This window comes from Malania oleifera, chromosome 7 (genome assembly GCF_029873635.1).
Source record: "Malania oleifera isolate guangnan ecotype guangnan chromosome 7, ASM2987363v1, whole genome shotgun sequence".
Classification (NCBI taxonomy): Eukaryota; Viridiplantae; Streptophyta; class Magnoliopsida; order Santalales; family Ximeniaceae; genus Malania; species Malania oleifera.
In genome coordinates, this window is record NC_080423.1 from 84,948,839 (window position 1) to 84,966,772 (window position 17,934).

The window sequence follows — 17,934 nt, forward strand, 5'->3', positions numbered from 1 at the left end:
TAATTTAATTATATATGTGTCCTAGAAAATGCTTCGAAACTTTTATTGTCTCTAACAAAACAATATAATAGTTAAAGTTTGAGACTTTTGAATTAAAATTTAAATTTAAATTAAAAAAAAACACTTGTTACCCGTCAACAATAAAAAGAAGATGTGAGTCATGCTTATCTTCTTTCTTCTTCTTTTTTTGGAATACGCACGGGGTATCTACGCATCCGTTTTACGGTCCACGTGACTAATCCTGCGCCCCTTGAAGTTGACCCTACAACTCCAAAAGGAGGGTAAATTCAAGAATCCAGGGGCGGAAACAAGTTCAGGAGGGTTTGAACACCTGACCTCGTGAGAGGCACTCCCGCAATCCGCACTACCACCTGAACCACACCCTGGGGGTTTTTTTCTTCTTCTTTCACCCTATTTAAAATTGTTTAAATGCTTACCATTTTTAATGAAATTGAAGAAAAAAAACTAATCTAATATTTTTATTTTTTTTATTTTGGTGAAGGATGTAAAGTTCTCAGGTTCTCGGGCGGCATCATAAAAAATCAAACCACCGCCCCACTCTCTCTCTCTCTCTCTCTCATAAGAAAACAATAGTTAATAATTTTTTTTAGTTTAACCCTAGTTTGAAATATTTTATTTTTTAATTATCGATTTGATTCATTCAAAAATCACAATTATCCAAATTGAACTGATGTATTATAAATATGAAATTAAATAATAATATAATAATTTAAACTAAAGAAATTTGTATTGCACTAAGATTGATAATTAAATATTAAAGATGAATATTTTAAATTTAGGACAAAAGACACTCACCTTTCTTGAAATTTGAAAAATATGATAGATGTAAAGATGCGGAAAATTTATTTATGGAAATAATAAAGGAATGAAAAAAAGGAAATTTTTTTTTTTAAAAAAAAGAAACTATAGGCTTTGTCCATGAATCTCCTATTTTCATCGACGAAAGTCCTTCTATGGTTCATCGATAAAATTCCGGCGTCGTCAACAAAGAGATCTCGAATGACAAAAAATTTCAGGTTTAGGATTCGTCGATGAAGTCCTTCTTTCATCGGTGAACTTCTTCTTCAACTCGTCGACGAGGACTTCATTTCACTAACGAGATTGGCAAGGATTTCTCATTTCTTACTGACACCTAAATTCCTCACTTTCTCTCTCTAAAAACGACTATAATTTCTCTAATATAACTGCTCACGCCTAAATTATAATTTCATCGACTGTGTCATTCCCATGTCACCTTCACGCAAGCATTTTTCTAAATTAAGGGATATGGCAGACCAAAACAGGGCAGCTGACTTCACTCTGTTTCTATATATATTTGAGCGGTGGCAGTGTATTTGGGCGGAGTAAGATCAAACAATGGCGGAAGCAGAGATGAGCTACAGAGAAAAGAGGTGGTCCCTGCAGGGGATGACCGCTCTTGTCACTGGCGGAACCCGTGGCATAGGGTTCGTGGCTCAACTCAACCTCCCCTGTTTCAATTTTTTCCTTTTCTTTTCTTTTCTGGGTTTTGATCATCATCATAAATTGGACTGGATTTCTGCAACAGGCGTGCAATTCTGGAAGAAATGGCTAGCTTTGGGGCAGCTGTCCATACTTGTTCCCGTAACCAAACAGAGCTCAATCAAAGCTTGGAAGAATGGAAGACGAAGGGCTATAGCGTGACAGGGTCAGTCTGCGACCTCAATTCTCCGCCCCAGAGAGGAAAGCTCATGGACGCCGTCTCCTCTGTTTTCCAGGGGAAGCTCAACATCCTCGTATGCTCTGCTTTGTTTGGACAGAAAGAAAAGAAAAGAAGAACACTAAAGTGATTGGTGTTTGAATTGCAAGAAGATCATTGATTTTGATTATTGATTCTGTGTTTTTTTTCGTTTTAGGTGAACAACGCAGGCACAGCCATACCCAAGGAAGCCATAGATTATACCGATGAAGATTACAGAACCATAATGGGGACTAATTTGGATTCTGTTGTGAAACTTGAGATTGTTCTACCTAACTTTATCACAGTTACAATTGTACAGGTAAATAGAGAATAAATAATTGTGCAAAATTACACCAGGTAAATTCCCAAGGAAGTGGGGGGTCACAACGGACCGCTTAAATCCCTCTTTCCTAGACAGAATTTTCCTTAGACATGTAATTAACACAATATATTACTACAACTATACCCGACAAAAGTTAACTACTGAATAGATAAAAGGAAGAACACCAGAATTAACGAGGTTCTGCTAAATGTGCCTACGTCCTCGGACACTATCAATCAATATTTCTCTATTGTAGAAATATTACAAAATGAGAGAGAGAAAAGAGAGAATGTGCCTAAGAGAGAAGTAGGCAAATTTGGGGATGAGAATACAAATGGAGGTGATGGGTTTATATAGGTTAGGAAAAACCACTATTACAACCACTAATCACCTACCTTTGAAAAATTAGCCCACCATTGAAGACTTCAATGGCAATTGTAGGCTTCTAGAATGAGCCATATTTCAACAAATCTCCACCTTGGCGAAATTCCATCTCTTAATCATCTCTCATAGATTCCATAATGTCTTCAAACGCGCTTGTAGCGCAAATATTTCAATTTTCAACAATGTTGATCAAGTTCAAGCAATGTTGAAACTTGACCACAGTTACCACTTTTGTCATCATATCAGCAGGATTCTCAGTGGTTCGAATCTTCTGGATTACTACTCCACCTTCTTCCAGAATTTCTCGAACAAAATGATATCGAACGTCGATGTGCTTGGTTCTTGAATGGTAGACTTGGTTCTTTGCTAGATGGATAGCACTTTGGCTATCACAATGCACCTTGATGTGCTTCTGTTCAATTCCCAAATCTTTTATCAATCCTTGAAGCCAAATTGCCTCCTTCACAACCTCTGTGACTGCCATATACTCTGCCTCTGTAGTGGACAAAGCAACTGTTGACTGTAAAGTAGACCTCCAACTAACTGGCGCTTTTGCAAGAGTAAAAACATAGCCAGTAGTTGACCGACGCTTATCCAAATCACCAGCGTAATCGGAATCACAGTATCCAACAATACTATGATCATCTTGCTTATCCTGCTCAAATATTAGGCCAACATCTACCGTATACAAAATGTATCGTAGAATCCATTTCACAGCTTGCCAATGTTCCTTTCCAGGATCATGCATATACCTGCTCACAACTCCAACGGCTTGTGAAATATCGGGCCTTGTACACACCATGGCATACATCAAGCTACCAACAGCACTTGAATACGGTACTTTTGACATGTATTCTCGTTCTGCTTCAGTTTTTGGAGACATAGATGCATTCAACTTGAAATGAGGAGCAAGCGGAGTACTAACAGGTTTTGACTTCTCATCCATACCAAAACGCTTCAGTACTTTCCTCAAATATTGTTTTTGAGTCAAACAAAACCTCCCCAATTTCCTTTCTCTACTTATCTCCATACCGAGAATTTTCTTTGCTTCGCCTAGATCTTTCATCTCAAACTCCCTATTCAATCGAGCCTTTAGTTTGTCAATTTCTGTCTGACTCTTGGAGGCTATCAATATATCATCAACATAAAGAAGAAGATATATGAAGGATCTATCTTGTAGCTTGCAAAAATACACACAGTGATCATATTTGCTTCTTCTGTACTTTTGCCCCATCATAAACTTGTCAAATCGTTTGTACCACTGCCTTGGGGATTGCTTTAATCCATACAACGATTTTTTCAAGTTTGCACACCATATTTTCTTTTCCAGCAACTTTGAAACCTCCTGGCTGAGTTATGTAGATTTCCTCTTCCAAGTCTCCATGTAAAAATGCAGTTTTTACATCTAATTGAACTAGTTCCATATCCAATTTTGCTACCAAAGCCAATAAGATTCTAATGGAGGAATGTTTTACTACTGGAGAAAATACCTCATTGTAATCAATTCCCTCCGTTTGTGCATAGCCTTTAGCCACCAACCTTGCTTTGTAGCGAACACTATTCTTGTCAGGAAATCCATCTTTCTTTGTATATACCCATTTACACCCAATTGCCTTCTTTCCCTTCGGAAGACTAACAAGCTTCCATGTTCGATTCTTATGAAGGGACTGCATTTCTTCATTCATGGCTTCCCTCCACTTTTCTTTTTCCGAACATTGGACTGCTTCATTGTAAGTAACAGGAGTATCATCGTTTGCAATTGGAGATGCGTAAGCCACCATGTCAACAAAGCGAGCAGGCTTTCTAATTTTTCTCTTTGGCTTACTCAATGCAATAGATTCATGTTGCTGTTGAGGTTCTTGGGTTGAAACCTCTTCTACAGGCGACTCTTCTTCTACCATAGGAGAGTCTTCATTTTCTGGGTAAACAATTCTTCTATCAAACTCCACCTGTTTTGGAGCACCATCTTTTTGCTCAACACTTTCTGTTGTCACCTTTCTTAAAAAAGTAGATTCATTAAAGGTAACATCCCTGCTGAAGATTATTTTCTTTGTTTCTGGACACCAAAGACGATATCCCTTTACTCCAGAGGTGATTCCCATAAAGATTGCTTTCTTAGCCCTCGGATCCAACTTTGATTCCTTGACATGATAGTAGGCAGTGGAACCGAATACATGTAAGGAATCATAATCTGTAGCAAGCATTCCAAACCATTTCTCCAATAGTGTTTTACCACAAATAGCAGTAGATGGTAGGCGGTTGATGAGGTGGCAGGCGTATGTTACAGCCTCAGCCCAAAATTCTCTACCCAACCCAGCATTGGATAGCATACACCGAACCTTCTCCAACAATGTTCGATTCATACGTTCTGCCACTCCATTCTGTTGTGGTGTACTTCTCACTGTGAAGTGTCGTATAATACCTTCATCTTCGCAGACTTTAAGAAATGGATCACTTCTATATTCTCCACCATTATCTGTACGGAGGCGCTTGATCCTTCTGCTTGTTTGAGTTTCCACCATATTTTTCCATTTGAGGAAGACTCCTAACACTTCATCCTTAGTTTTCATAGTATACACCCATACTCTTCGAGAAAAATCGTCAACAAAGGTCGCATAGTAGTGTTTTCCTCCCAGTGAAGTTGTCTTGGAAGGTCCCCACACATCAGAGTGAACATAATCCAAAATACCCTTGGTATTATGGATTGCAGTACCAAATTTCACTCTTGTTTGCTTCCCTTTGATGCAATGTTCACAGAAATCTAGCTTGCAGGTCTTTGCTCCATTTAATAATCCTTGATTTGTAAGAAGTCCCAAGGATTTTTCACCTGCATGCCCCAAGCGTATATGCCATAACCTAGTTGCTTCTATGGCTTTATCATCAGAAGAAACTGTTGCTGCCGTCCCAATAACTGTACGACCTTGATAGTGATACAAGTTATTGTTCTTCCGAATTCCCTTGATTACCACAAGTGCACCAGAGATGATCTTCATGACTCCGTTTTCTGCTGTTACTTTGAATCCCTTTGATTCAAGGGTTCCCACAGAAATAAGATTCTTCATCAAACTTGGTACATATCTAACGTCCGTCAATATTTTGATTGATCCATCTTGATTCCTCAAGCGGACTGAACCAATCCCATGTGTGGTAAAAGGGACATCATTTGCTGTGTAGACGACTCCACCTTCTAGTTCTTTAAAATCAAAGAACCAATCCCGATTGGGACACATATGATGGCTACACCCAGAATCGAGTAGCCATATACTCAAAGAACTAGTTGATGGCGTAGCAGCAAGCGAAAGATCTGAGCTCCCATCTTCATACTCAGCCACATTTGAGATAGTCTTTCCTTTATTAGGTTTGCCTTTATTCTTTAGCTTTGGACAGTCTTTCTTCCAGTGCCCCTTTTCCCGACAAAAGGCACATTCATCTTTGTTTGGTCTGGACCTTGACTTGGATCTCTCCTTCTTTCTTCTATTCTGGCTTTGTGAACGGCCTCGAACTACTAGAGCCTCGTTGGCTCCACTTGTGCTTTCAAGCTTGTCCTTCTTCCTCAATTCATAGCTGTACAAAGCAGCACAAACCTCGCCAAGAGACACTTTATCCTTTCCATGGAGCAGAGTAGTTTCAAGAAACTCAAATTCCTCAGGAAGGGATCCCAACAACATCAAAGCCAGGTCTTCATCTTTAAAAGTCTCATCCAGATTAACTAGATCAGTAACCAACCTATTAAAGTTGGTGATATGATCATTCATAGTGGTACCCGAGACATAACTGAAGCGAAATAGTCTCTTCTTCATATGGAGTTTATTTTGAGAGCTTTTCTTCAAAAACTTTTCCTCCAGTGCCTTCCACAACTTGTTTGCAGAAGTTTCCTTACAGAATACATACTTCTGCTCTCTTGAAAGACACGATCGAATTGTACCACATGCTAATCGATTGATGGTCCCCCATTCTTTCTTCTCAATATCTTCTGGTTTCTCTTCTTCAATGGCAATGTCTAGACCTTGCTGAAAGAGAGCGTCTAGAACCTCACTTTGCCACATACCAAAATGACCGGTGCCGTCAAAAATCTCCACTGCAAATCTGGCATTTGTCACAGTAGTTCTTGCCAAAATAGACGAGTTTGATGTGGATGCTTTTGCACTATCTGCCATCTCTGCCATAAATGCTATTCAATAGTTGCCGATGCGGAATGCCAATAGCCCAAGGAAAACTTTTCTGATGTGGAAGATTAGACTAAGCTGCAACCACAGAGCATACTAAGAATAACCTTGGCTCTGATACCAATTGTTGTGTAACTTGAGATTGTTCCACCTAACTTTATCACAGTTACAATTGTACAGGTAAATAGAGAGTAAATAATTGTGCAAAATTACACCAGGTAAATTCTCAGGGAAGTGGGGGGTCACAACGGACCGCTTAAATCCCTCTTTCCTAGACAGAATTTTCCTTAGACATGTAATTAACACAATATATTACTACAACTATACCCGACAAAAGTTAACTACTGAATAGATAAAAGGAAGAACACCAGAATTAACGAGGTTCGGCTAAATGTGCCTACGTCCTCGGACACTATCAATCAATATTTCTCTATTGTAGAAATATTACAAAATGAGAGAGAGAGAAGAGAGAATGTGCCTAAGAGAGAAGTAGGCAAATTTGGGGATGAGAATACAAATGGAGGTGATGGGTTTATATAGGTTAGGAAAAACCACTATTACAACCACTAATCACCTACCTTTGAAAAATTAGCCCACCATTGAAGACTTCAATGGCAATTGTAGGCTTCTAGAATGAGCCATATTTCAACAGATTCAGCATACCATATCTGCCAATTGACACACCCTCTTTTGAAGGCATCGGGAAATGGTAGCATTGTATTTATATCCTCTGTGGCTGGAGTGATTGGTATACCTCTTTCCTCCGTCTATGCAGCTTCGAAAGGTAAGTTTAAATTTTTCAAAATTAATTACATGTTTGTTATTCACCCTATAATCGTGTTTTTATATTTATTTTTTGCTGAATGATTTTTGAAGGAGCCATGAATCAATTGACGAAGAATTTGACATGCGAGTGGGCAAAAGACAACATTCGAGTAAATGCGGTGGCTCCATGGTTCATCAAAACCTCACTCCTGGATTCATTTTCTGTAATGCCCTGTTCCCTCTGCCTTAATCATTTTCATGTTGACTCAGTGGGATTATAGCGCCAATCCAAATATTTGTTTGAAATTTAGGAAAAAATTAATAAAATTTTTATTTAAATTAACACATTCAATCCAAAAATTTCTAATCTATGCTCCCAAATACTTCGTTTAAGTTTAAATTTGCTTTCTCATGGACTCTATTAAAGCCTACTACCTTGTCCTAATTTTTAATTGTATATTAGTTGCAATAGGTTGACTAAACTTAGGATGTGTTTAGTAGGAGGTGAATTTTAGTTTTTTCATTTAGATTTTTATGAATTTATACAAATTTTATATACTTTCGAGCAGTTCATAAAAATTTAAATTTAAAGTTTGATTTCTAAACTTCTAAATATTGCTTGGTGGAGGTCTACAAGCTAATAAATTAGTTTTGTGCTAAAAGAAATCAAACACCACCATCATTATAAATTAGTTGCGCGGTGAAAGGAGTCAGACACTGCAATTGCACGACCATTGTCTTTTGTCGGGACAAGAAAAACTCATATTTAAATTTGTTTACTCTCCACAGCAAGATCCTCTTGCACAGGAAAAAATGGAAAGATTGATCTCGAGAACTCCCATCAAGCGTATTGGGGAAGCTAATGAGGTTTCATCACTGGTAGCATTTTTATGTTTTCCAGCTGCTTCGTACATCACTGGACAAATTATTTGCGTAGACGGTGGATACACAGTCAATGGGTGTTAATCGAATTTTTCAAATTTTAAAATAATAAAGAAATAAAATAAGAACTCTTTAAAGTTTTATTGTTGATCGTGAGTGAATCAATTGCTTCGATTTTATTATTTTGTCAATGGAAAGTCGTTGTGTTGTCTCATGTTTCAACATTTTCGTGCTTGTAATCAATGCTTTGAATTATCAATAAAGACCTCTACATTGCCTTGTGCTTTTACATGCTTTCTCGATGCATTCTCTACTATTTTCTTTAATTTGCCTTTATGAGGATAGACTCCAAAGAGTTTAGTATATTTATTTCAAAAAGTATTGCTTGAATTACACTAGAGTAAGTACTTATTGCAAAATACTTTTTAAAACTACTTTTTTGAAGTAAAGATAAATAACTTTTAAAAAATAATCAGAACTTACTTCTGATCACTACTTATTCATAATTCACTACCGTTCATATATGTAATAAACTTGCAAATTTAAATAACTTATACTATGATCAATTTTTAATTAAAATTTAATAAAATATTATAAAAATATTATTAAAGTAATAATATTAGAGACATAGCTTAATAATAATATTGTTGTTCATTAGAATAATATTCATAGATTATTTTACTTAGTAGAAAATATTTAAGATGTCGATTAAAAATATTAAATTATCCTAAATTTAATTATTTTTTTAATATATAGTAATTTAATTTTTAAATTATAACTTTAAATTAATTTTAAATTAAAATTTTAAATTAATTTTTCATTAGAAAATATTAAAAATTCAATTAAAAATGCCGATGAACATAAATATGAACTAATTTATTAATTATAAATTTAAAATGTTAATTATAAATACTAATGATAAAATTTTAATCAAAAAGTAAATTAAATTTTAATTAAAAAATATTTGATATTTTTTATTAAAATGTTAACTAACATAAATATTAACTACATTTTTTATTTCAAAAATATTAGAAATGATGACTATAGATATTAATTAAGATATAAAAAATTTAAAAATAATTTAATGATTATAAAATATTTAAAATGGTATTTAAAAATATCTATTACTTTGCTAATTATTTAATATTAAAAAATTCAATTAAAATGTCAATCAACATAAATATTCATTAATTTTTATTTATAAAATATTTAAAAATTAATTATAAATATTAATTTAATATATTAGCATAATTTAATAGTTATATATTAATTTGTATTGCATTATAATTTGTTAGTTGCATGTTGAAACATAATAATATCATTCACACGATAATAACATATATTAACAAAATACTTATATAAAAGTAAGTATTCAAGCACTACTTATTTTATTTTATTTTATGACTTCTTTTAATTAGTACTTATTTAAATATAATCAAATAGTGCAAAGGACTTTCAATACTTCTACAATTTAATTATTCGTACTTTGTGAGCTAGCGAGGACCATGGATGGTGAGAGTTCGCTTTGTGAGCAAGTGGGAACCGTGGATTGTGAGAATTCTCTGTGAGCGAGCAGAGACTGTGGATGGTAATGGAGATGTGTTCCGGGTGTCGAGTTAGCCGAACGTCCAACTGATGCACAGAAACCATGTCCACATTCCGGACTTTACCTAATCAGCGAGACCTAGGGGGAGGACACTGATCCGTAAGTTTGGTGCCGCACCAAGGGGTCCAAAGGGCTTGTTAGTGGTTGGAATTCCTATGTAATAAAAAAAATATTCAAAATATATATCCACACTTCAACTAAGCAGCAATCTATATTAATTAAGTTCAACTAAGCCTAATTTCAAAAACTAACAACAAGAAGCAACAAATCAAACCTTAGGTCCTACTAGGTGGGAGTCTGATTCATGAATCCTTCTCCACCAACTAATACGATCTTTCATAATATCCTTCAACAATTTAAAAACTATTAAATTCTTCCTTACTATCTCATTACAAGTGTTAGTTTTGGGCTACCTTTACCCATTCTATGGCCAATAACACTAACTAAGCTCAATTTTCCTCCCCAGAGTACTACTTAGCCTACATTGTATAGGTCCAAACCATGTGACTATCCCTCCCTTATCTTATTTACTACAAATGCAATGCTTAGCATACTACAAATATGTTTATTCCTTAATTATTCCTTTAACATTACATCACCTGTTCACCTTAACATTCTTATTTCAACAATTTTTACTTTTGGATATATTATTTCTTAGGGGTATTTGATAAAATTTAGCAATTAGCATGTAATGGTGTATGGAATTCTGAATTTGTAAACTAGGTTTTAAATATAATTGGAATCAATTTTAGAATATGAATGTTGAATTATTTTAGTTGTTTGATAATTAACCTTCAAATATATGTATTTTTCCTATTTTAATCCTTTAAACTATCAAGAGAAAACTTGTTTTTTAAAATTAATAAATATATTTTTGAGATCATTTTTATATATTTTTTTTAAAAAAAAAAAAAACACACACACACACACACACACAGATATATATACTAATGTATCTCAAATATAAAACATAAAAACATTAATTAAAAATATTTTTTAATGTAAATACTTTAAAACATAAAATATTATTTATTGTGAAACATAATAAGAAATTATTTTTTCTAATTAATACTTCAGCTAAATACTTGCTTCTTCTCCATTTTTTTTAACCTTTCTTTTACAAAAATCTCAATTTTATAATTTCTACCAATAGATATAACATTTTGATCCTTTATATATATATAAAGAAAAATCTTTGTAAATTTTAACAAAGGGATTGGGAGGACTAAAAATATATTGCATTCTTAGTCTCTTTCTATTGTGGGCTTAGATTCACTACAGAGAAGAGTTCCTTTTAGTATGCGAAAGAATATTTGGGTCTTTCCAAAATTGAAAGTCGCACTAATTGGAGATAATTTAAGCAAAATGGGGCCTTGCCAAATCATATTTTATGATCTTGTGTAGCAATAGATAAAATCAAAGCATAACTAGCAAAATAAATAAATAAAAATAAATCAGAACATCAATGAAAAGGAAGAATAAGAAGGAGAAGGAAAAGGAGAACAAGGGAAAGAACATACCAGTGTCGGATGAGTAAGGAGAATGTTGAAAAAAGAAGATAACACTAAAGGTGCTCATTTAGCAATAGTGAGATCAAAGAGGTGAGAGCTTGGAGAGATAGGGCATGAGTCGTTTGGATGATTGTGAGAGAAGAGTTGAGGTTGTGTAATTTGCATTACTTTCTAGGTGTAAAACAAAATAAAAAAAAAAACTTTTAATTTGTGCTCTTACCGAATCAACACCAAAGAGATTAATGATTCTCTTAAATTAATGCAATCCAAAGCTATTTCATAGGCTAATCAAACTTCACTAGTTCACTGAATTTTGAACTGTTAAGAGCTCAAACTCTATTTAGAGAACATTAAGCACAAAAAAACAATCCTTTAGTTTCTTAACATTTTGATTTATTCAACTTAGCTCATGTTATGACTGCCCTATAAAACTTTCTTTTTAATTTTAATGGAATTTTATATTCACACAATACATCCAAAACACTTCTCCATTTTACTCAACTTACTTTAATTCTATATATAACATTTTCTTCTATTTCTCCTTCAATTTGCATAATGAATCCAAGACATTAAAAATCTAATTGTCTATTGCTTTCTTGACCATCAAGTTTAAACTTTTCTCCAACATTCCTCCAACCATAACTAAAATTATATTATATTGATTTTGTCTTATTTTTTTATTTATCCTAAATCTTTTAAATTTTGAAGTTTCCCATCATAATTCTAACTTAAATACTACTTATCCCTAGTTTCATCAATCAAGATAATATCCTTAACAAAAAGTATATTGAATTAAACTCAAAGCATCTAAATCAAAAACTCATTTAATCAATGGTTGAACAAGTCAACTGAAGCTTAATATAATCAAATTAATGTCTTTAGGACTAGCCAAAATGCTTATTTAATCAATGTCTGAACAAGTCAACTGAAGCTTAATATAATCAAATTAGTATCTTTAGGATTAGTCGAAAAAGATCCAAGTAAAATGTATACAGTTAGGCTCCTGGAAAGTGAATTAGATTAAGAGTCCAAGTGAATTAACAAAGCCCAAAATACTTTGCTAAGGCCCATCGTGTAACGACCTAGAAAATTTTAACTGTTTAAAATTATAAGAAGGATAATAAAGAAAAGGGGAAATAGGAAACAAGGGAAAAGAAATTGGAAAAGGAAATAAGCAGGCGCTCGTCGACGGGCTGGATTTTCTCGTCGACGAGAAATCTTCAAACCCTTGTCTTCGAGTATGCTTGTATCTTCGACAAGGGTTTACCAAGAGAGGGTTTTGAATACCTGAATTTCGTCGACGAGATCCCGGTCTTGTGCACAAGTGGTGTTCTCAGGCTCGTCGATGAGTCCTGACATCTCGTCGACAAGGCCACATGGCAAGTTGCTTATAAATAGGGAGAAATTAGTTTTCAGTAGAGGAAATTTTATTTTCTTCATTTTCTCTCTCTAAGCCATGGATTCTCTGCCTTCCCTCTTTGATTTCAGGTCGAATTTAGCTTGGTTCAACGATCGAAAGCTACCATAAGACTCTTGGGAAGATTCTTTGCAATATAGGTGGAGCGGATTTTCGATTTGAGAAGTTTGTGAAACATTCCAAAACTAGGGTAAGTGTGTTATTTTGGAACTTTCTTAACAAATATTGTTATTTGGAACTTAGGAAGTATTATATGGGTATTTTTTTTAGATTTGAGGAAGTTGAGATTTTTGGAATACAGGGTCTCGTTTTGTTTGGATTTGAGCAGGAATCTCGAGGAGCCGGTAAGGGGAAATATTTTATAATAGTTTTTTAATAATTTTAAATGACTAATTTTGGGTATAATTTCTACATATTCAAGTATAATTTTTCTGAACCGTATTAGTATTGAAAATACTATTTTTAAATATATATATATATAATATTGGCAAAAATAGTGTGGTTGAAACCATTATTATTAATTAAATGATTGTGAGCATTGATGAATGATGAATCATTGAGACTACGAATATTGTTTGACTGTAAATTCTGTCTGGTTGATTATACTAGTTGAATGCAGAAACTGATATTGTGTATACTGTGGTAGAACTGTGGATGTGTTGAATGATTGGTTGTTGTTGACTTGTGTTGTGGTTCATGTAAATTATGATATAGTGTTGGTAGTGGTATGAGGAGGTCGTTATATCGTACCTGGTATAACCGTCATATAACGTTGGCAGTGGTATGAGGAGGTCGTTATATGAGCTTTTGTATTGGGAGGTAAACATTGGAAGTGGTGTGAGGAGGTTGTTTAACTATTACCATGAAGGGAGTGTTTGTTTTGTAACCTGCGTGGTTTGATTAGTCCTGTGTGGACATGTATGCTGCGTGATTGGTTTGTCCTGTGTGGACATGTATGTTGTAATTGATTAGTCATCTGTAGACCAGTCATGTGTGGGCATGTATGCTGTGTGATTGGTTTGTCCTGTGTGGACCAGTCCTGTGTGGACAGGTATGTTGTAATTGGTTTGTCCTGTGTCGACCAGTCCTGTGTGGACCAGTCCTGTGTGGACATGTATGTTGTAATTGACAGTCCTATGTGGACGATTATATATTGTGTGAATGTAGACCCTGTGTGGGTATGATTGAAGACTGTATGTTTATTCTATGTGGATTGATTGTGATATGCGTATATGTGTGGAGTTCTGTGAAACGAATATGGTTGGATGCGTGTGACTTTAATTAATTAAGCATTTAAGGTAAGTGGATTATTCCACTCGAAGGCTTGCTGAGAAAGACAAGTACTCTAATAGTTATTTGTGGATACCAGAATAGAGGGAAGCCACTTGTATGGACGGGTGACCTTCCCTATTCTCGGTGACTTTACTTGAATACATAATTCGACAGTTCACTGAGAAAGGTGAGTGCCCTGATGTTAGCACTAGAGTAGAGGGAATCTACTTGTATGAATAGGTAGACTTCCCTATTCTCGAAAATTATCAGTAAAATATTTATGAATATGGGCATGTGATTGGGTGATAAAGGAATTGACTATGGTGTGTATATGAGCGTGTTATTTCGGCTACTATTGGATTATGAATGTGTTATATGGATATTTTAATTATATATTAAACACTTCGGCCACCCAACTGTTATAAATTATTTCTTCCTTACTGAAAGGTATCTCACCCCATCGATAATTTAATCTTTTCAGGTTATCCAGGTGATCGAACTTAGATAGCTCCAGGGCGGGATAGTTTTGTAAGTGGTACAGAACGATTATGTTTTTAGTTTTTATGTTTAATATATTTTGTTCAGGTTTGTAATATAAAGAAAGAGGCTGTAATTATTATGGATCAGCATATGTAAATATAGAACTCTAGTATATTATGTTCGAGATTATTTTTATTTTTTTTTCCGATATGTGCACGGTATCAGAGACGCGTGTTGGTCTCATAACACTCCGGGCCCCACATGACAGGTCCGGAGCGTTACACATCGAGACTACAAATGTTAATGATATTGATTGCAATATATTGCATAACCATTTTAGACTACTCCAAATCAATAGGTGTGGTTAGAATTGGAAAAAGGAAAAAAAAAAGGGTAGGATGAAATGCCCATAATGATAAAAATTTTATCTCGATTTCTGTGTACGAGGTCTAAATCTCTATTGAACCACACTTTAATGTTTTGACCATCCCGAATCAGCTGATAGAGTAAAAAATGGTAAAAAAAAAAGTGAAAAAGGAACAAATACAAGGTAAAAAAGGTAGAAAAAGCAAAAAGACTTAACAATCTCCATTTTAGTTTTTCATTTAGATTTTCATGAATTTATACTATTTCAATATATTTTTGTGCCATATTTTATTCAGTTCATAAAAATTTAATTTTAAAGTTTGATTTTTAAGCTCCTAAACATCGTATTAGACTATTTAATTAAAATTTGTCCTAATACTTGGTGGAGGTCGGACTTAAGAGACAATTTGCAACCTAATAAATTAGTTTTGTGCCAAAAGAAATCAAACACCACCATCATTAGTAATTAGTAATTTATTATGGATTATAGTTAGAATTAGTAAACTCTGGTATTATGTTATATGGAGATTATGATTATGTTTTCCGCTGCGTATGTTATGTTAATTATGGATGATCAGGTATAATGCGCTGAGCCCGGGTTTAAGGGTTTGGGGCATTTCACCTTCCCTATTCTCGGTGACTTTACTTGAATACATAATTCGAGAGCTTACAAAGAAAGGTGAGTGCCTTGATGTTAGCATTAGAGTAGAGGGAATCTACTTGTATGGATGGGTAGACTTCCCTATTCTCAGAAATTATCAGTAAAATATTTATGAATGTGTGCATGTGATTGGGTGATAGAGGAATTGACTATGGTGTGTATATGAGCATGTTATTTCGGCTACTATTGGATTATGAATGCGTTGTATGGATATTTTAATTATATATTAAACACTTCGGCCACACAATTGTTATAAATTATTTCTTCCTTACTGAGAGGTATCTCACCTCATCGATAATTTAATCTTTTCAGGTTATCCAGGTGATCGAACTTAGATAACTCCAGGGCGGGATAGTTTTGTAAGTGGTACAGAACGATTATGTTTTTAGTTTTTATGTTTAATATATTTTGTTCAGGTTTGTAATATAAAGAAAGAGACTATAATTATTATGGATCAGCATATGTAAATAAAGAACTCTAGTATATTATGTTCGAGATTATTTTTATTTTTTTTCCACTACGTGAATGGTATCAGAGACGCGTGTTGGTCTCATAACACTTCGGGCCCCACATGACAGGTCCAGAGCGTTACACATCGAGACTACAAATGTTAATGATATTGATTGCAATATATTGCATAACCATTTTAAACTACTCCAATCATCAGGAGTGGTCAAAATTGGAAAAAAAAAAAAAAGGGGTAGGAAGAAATGCCCATAATGATAAAGATTTTATCTCGATTTCTGTGTACAAGGTCTAAATCTCTATCGAACCACACTTTAATGTTTTGGAACATCCCGAATCAGCTAATAGAGTAAAAAATGGTAAAAAAAAAAAAAAGTGAAAAGGAAAAAATACAAGGTAAGAAAGGTAGAAAAAGCAAAAAGACTTAACAATCTCCATTTTAGTTTTTCATTTAGATTTTCATGAATTTATACTATTTCAATATACTTTTGTGCCATATTTTATTCAGTTCATAAAAATTTAATTTTAAAGTTTGATTTTTAAGCTCCTAAACATTGTATTAGACTATTTAATTAAAATTTGTCCTATTACTTGGTGGAGGTCAGACTTAAGAGACACTCTTCGACCTAATAAATTAGTTTAGTGCCAAAAGAAATCAAACACCACCATCATTATAAATTAGTTGTGCGGTGAAAGGAATCAAACACTACCACCATTAAAAAAAAAACGCAATTTTACCACCATTGTATTTTGTCGGGACAAGAAAATAAGATATTATTTTGTTGAGTCAATTAATTGCTTTGATTTTCGCATTCAATCAAAATAAGATATTATTTTGTCAATCGAAAGTCATTGTGGTGTCTCATGTTGATGAAAAGAAAATCATAATTAATGGACTCGCGAAAGATTCGGTGAATATGGATATCTTTATAACATGGGAATGGAAGTTTTATTTGAGTTTTGTTATGATGTCTATTGGCTCCACCATAAACGTGACTTGTTCCTTAGTAAAGTTGAAGATAATAATTTTAAAATAGAGCTCTTTTCAACTTATAATCAATTCTTCAAAGGAAAACAAAAAAGACAAATGCACCAAACAATGTCAAAGTAAATAATATATATATATACCCGATTTGGCGAAAAACAATAACCTCCCTCCTAAGGTTTTAAAAATTCTAAAGATTTCTTATGAGGTTTTAAGAATTTCAAAATCATCCCTTGAGGTTTTAAGAATTTTAAAAACTTCCCCTGAGATTTGTTTAAAAAAAAAAACAAATTTACACTTGTAAGGAAAAGTTGTGATATTTTTAAAATTCTAGTAATTGTCTCCATCTTTTAATCAAACTTCAAGGGAGGTGAGTGTCTTTTGTCTTTTTTTTTTTTAAGGTTGAAGGTTCTTATTTCAACTTAAATTACAAGAGATATCTTACATTTTATATCAATTTTCATCTGAAGCTTGAACCCGAGACCTCTAACATAAAATCTCGTTAATTAATATATATATATATATATATATATATATTTCATGTTGAAAAGTTCACATTCCACTTAAATTATATTGGGAGATAGTCAATTTTCATTTCTTTTAAAGTTTAAACCCAAGACCTCCAACATAAAATATCGTTCATTGAATATATATATATATATATATATATATATATATAATTGTTCAATTGAAATCTGTAGTAAAATGTATACAGTTAGGCTCCTGGCAAGTGAATTAGATTAAGAGTCCTAGTGAATTAACAAAGCCCAAAATACTTTGCTAAGGCCCATCGTGTAACGAACCGAATAAAAATGGTATTTAAATAATAAAGAAAGGGAAATGGAAGCCGGAAACAGAAGGAAGCAATCGACTTTGTCGACGACATTGAACTTTAGAAGGAATAACGGAAAGGGGATCAGCAGAGCTTCGTC

General features: G+C 33.8%; 1 protein-coding gene and 1 long non-coding RNA gene across 3 annotated transcripts; both read left to right on the top strand.

The window, feature by feature from the left end:
* Positions 1-1,337: 1,337 nt before the first annotated feature.
* Positions 1,338-8,528, top strand: LOC131159840 (tropinone reductase homolog). Of its 2 annotated transcripts, XM_058115025.1 has the most exons (7): positions 1,338-1,466; positions 1,568-1,775; positions 1,896-1,985; position 5,462; positions 7,251-7,376; positions 7,469-7,581; positions 8,147-8,528. In XM_058115025.1, exons 1-7 carry the CDS (start codon positions 1,378-1,380, stop codon positions 8,321-8,323), a joined length of 804 nt encoding a protein of 267 aa, XP_057971008.1. In that variant the 5' UTR covers positions 1,338-1,377; the 3' UTR covers positions 8,324-8,528. The 2 variants fall into 2 exon arrangements, with proteins under 2 accessions (XP_057971008.1, XP_057971007.1); XM_058115024.1 differs by lacking the exons at position 5,462; positions 7,469-7,581; positions 8,147-8,528 and having other exon boundaries at positions 1,896-1,988.
* Positions 8,529-12,843: 4,315 nt separating this feature from the next.
* On the top strand, positions 12,844-14,723 carry LOC131159841 (uncharacterized). Its single transcript, XR_009137871.1, has 3 exons — positions 12,844-12,963; positions 13,075-13,117; positions 14,527-14,723. It is a non-coding gene; the product is annotated as an uncharacterized LOC131159841 (long non-coding RNA).
* The last annotated feature ends 3,211 nt before the right edge of the window (positions 14,724-17,934 follow it).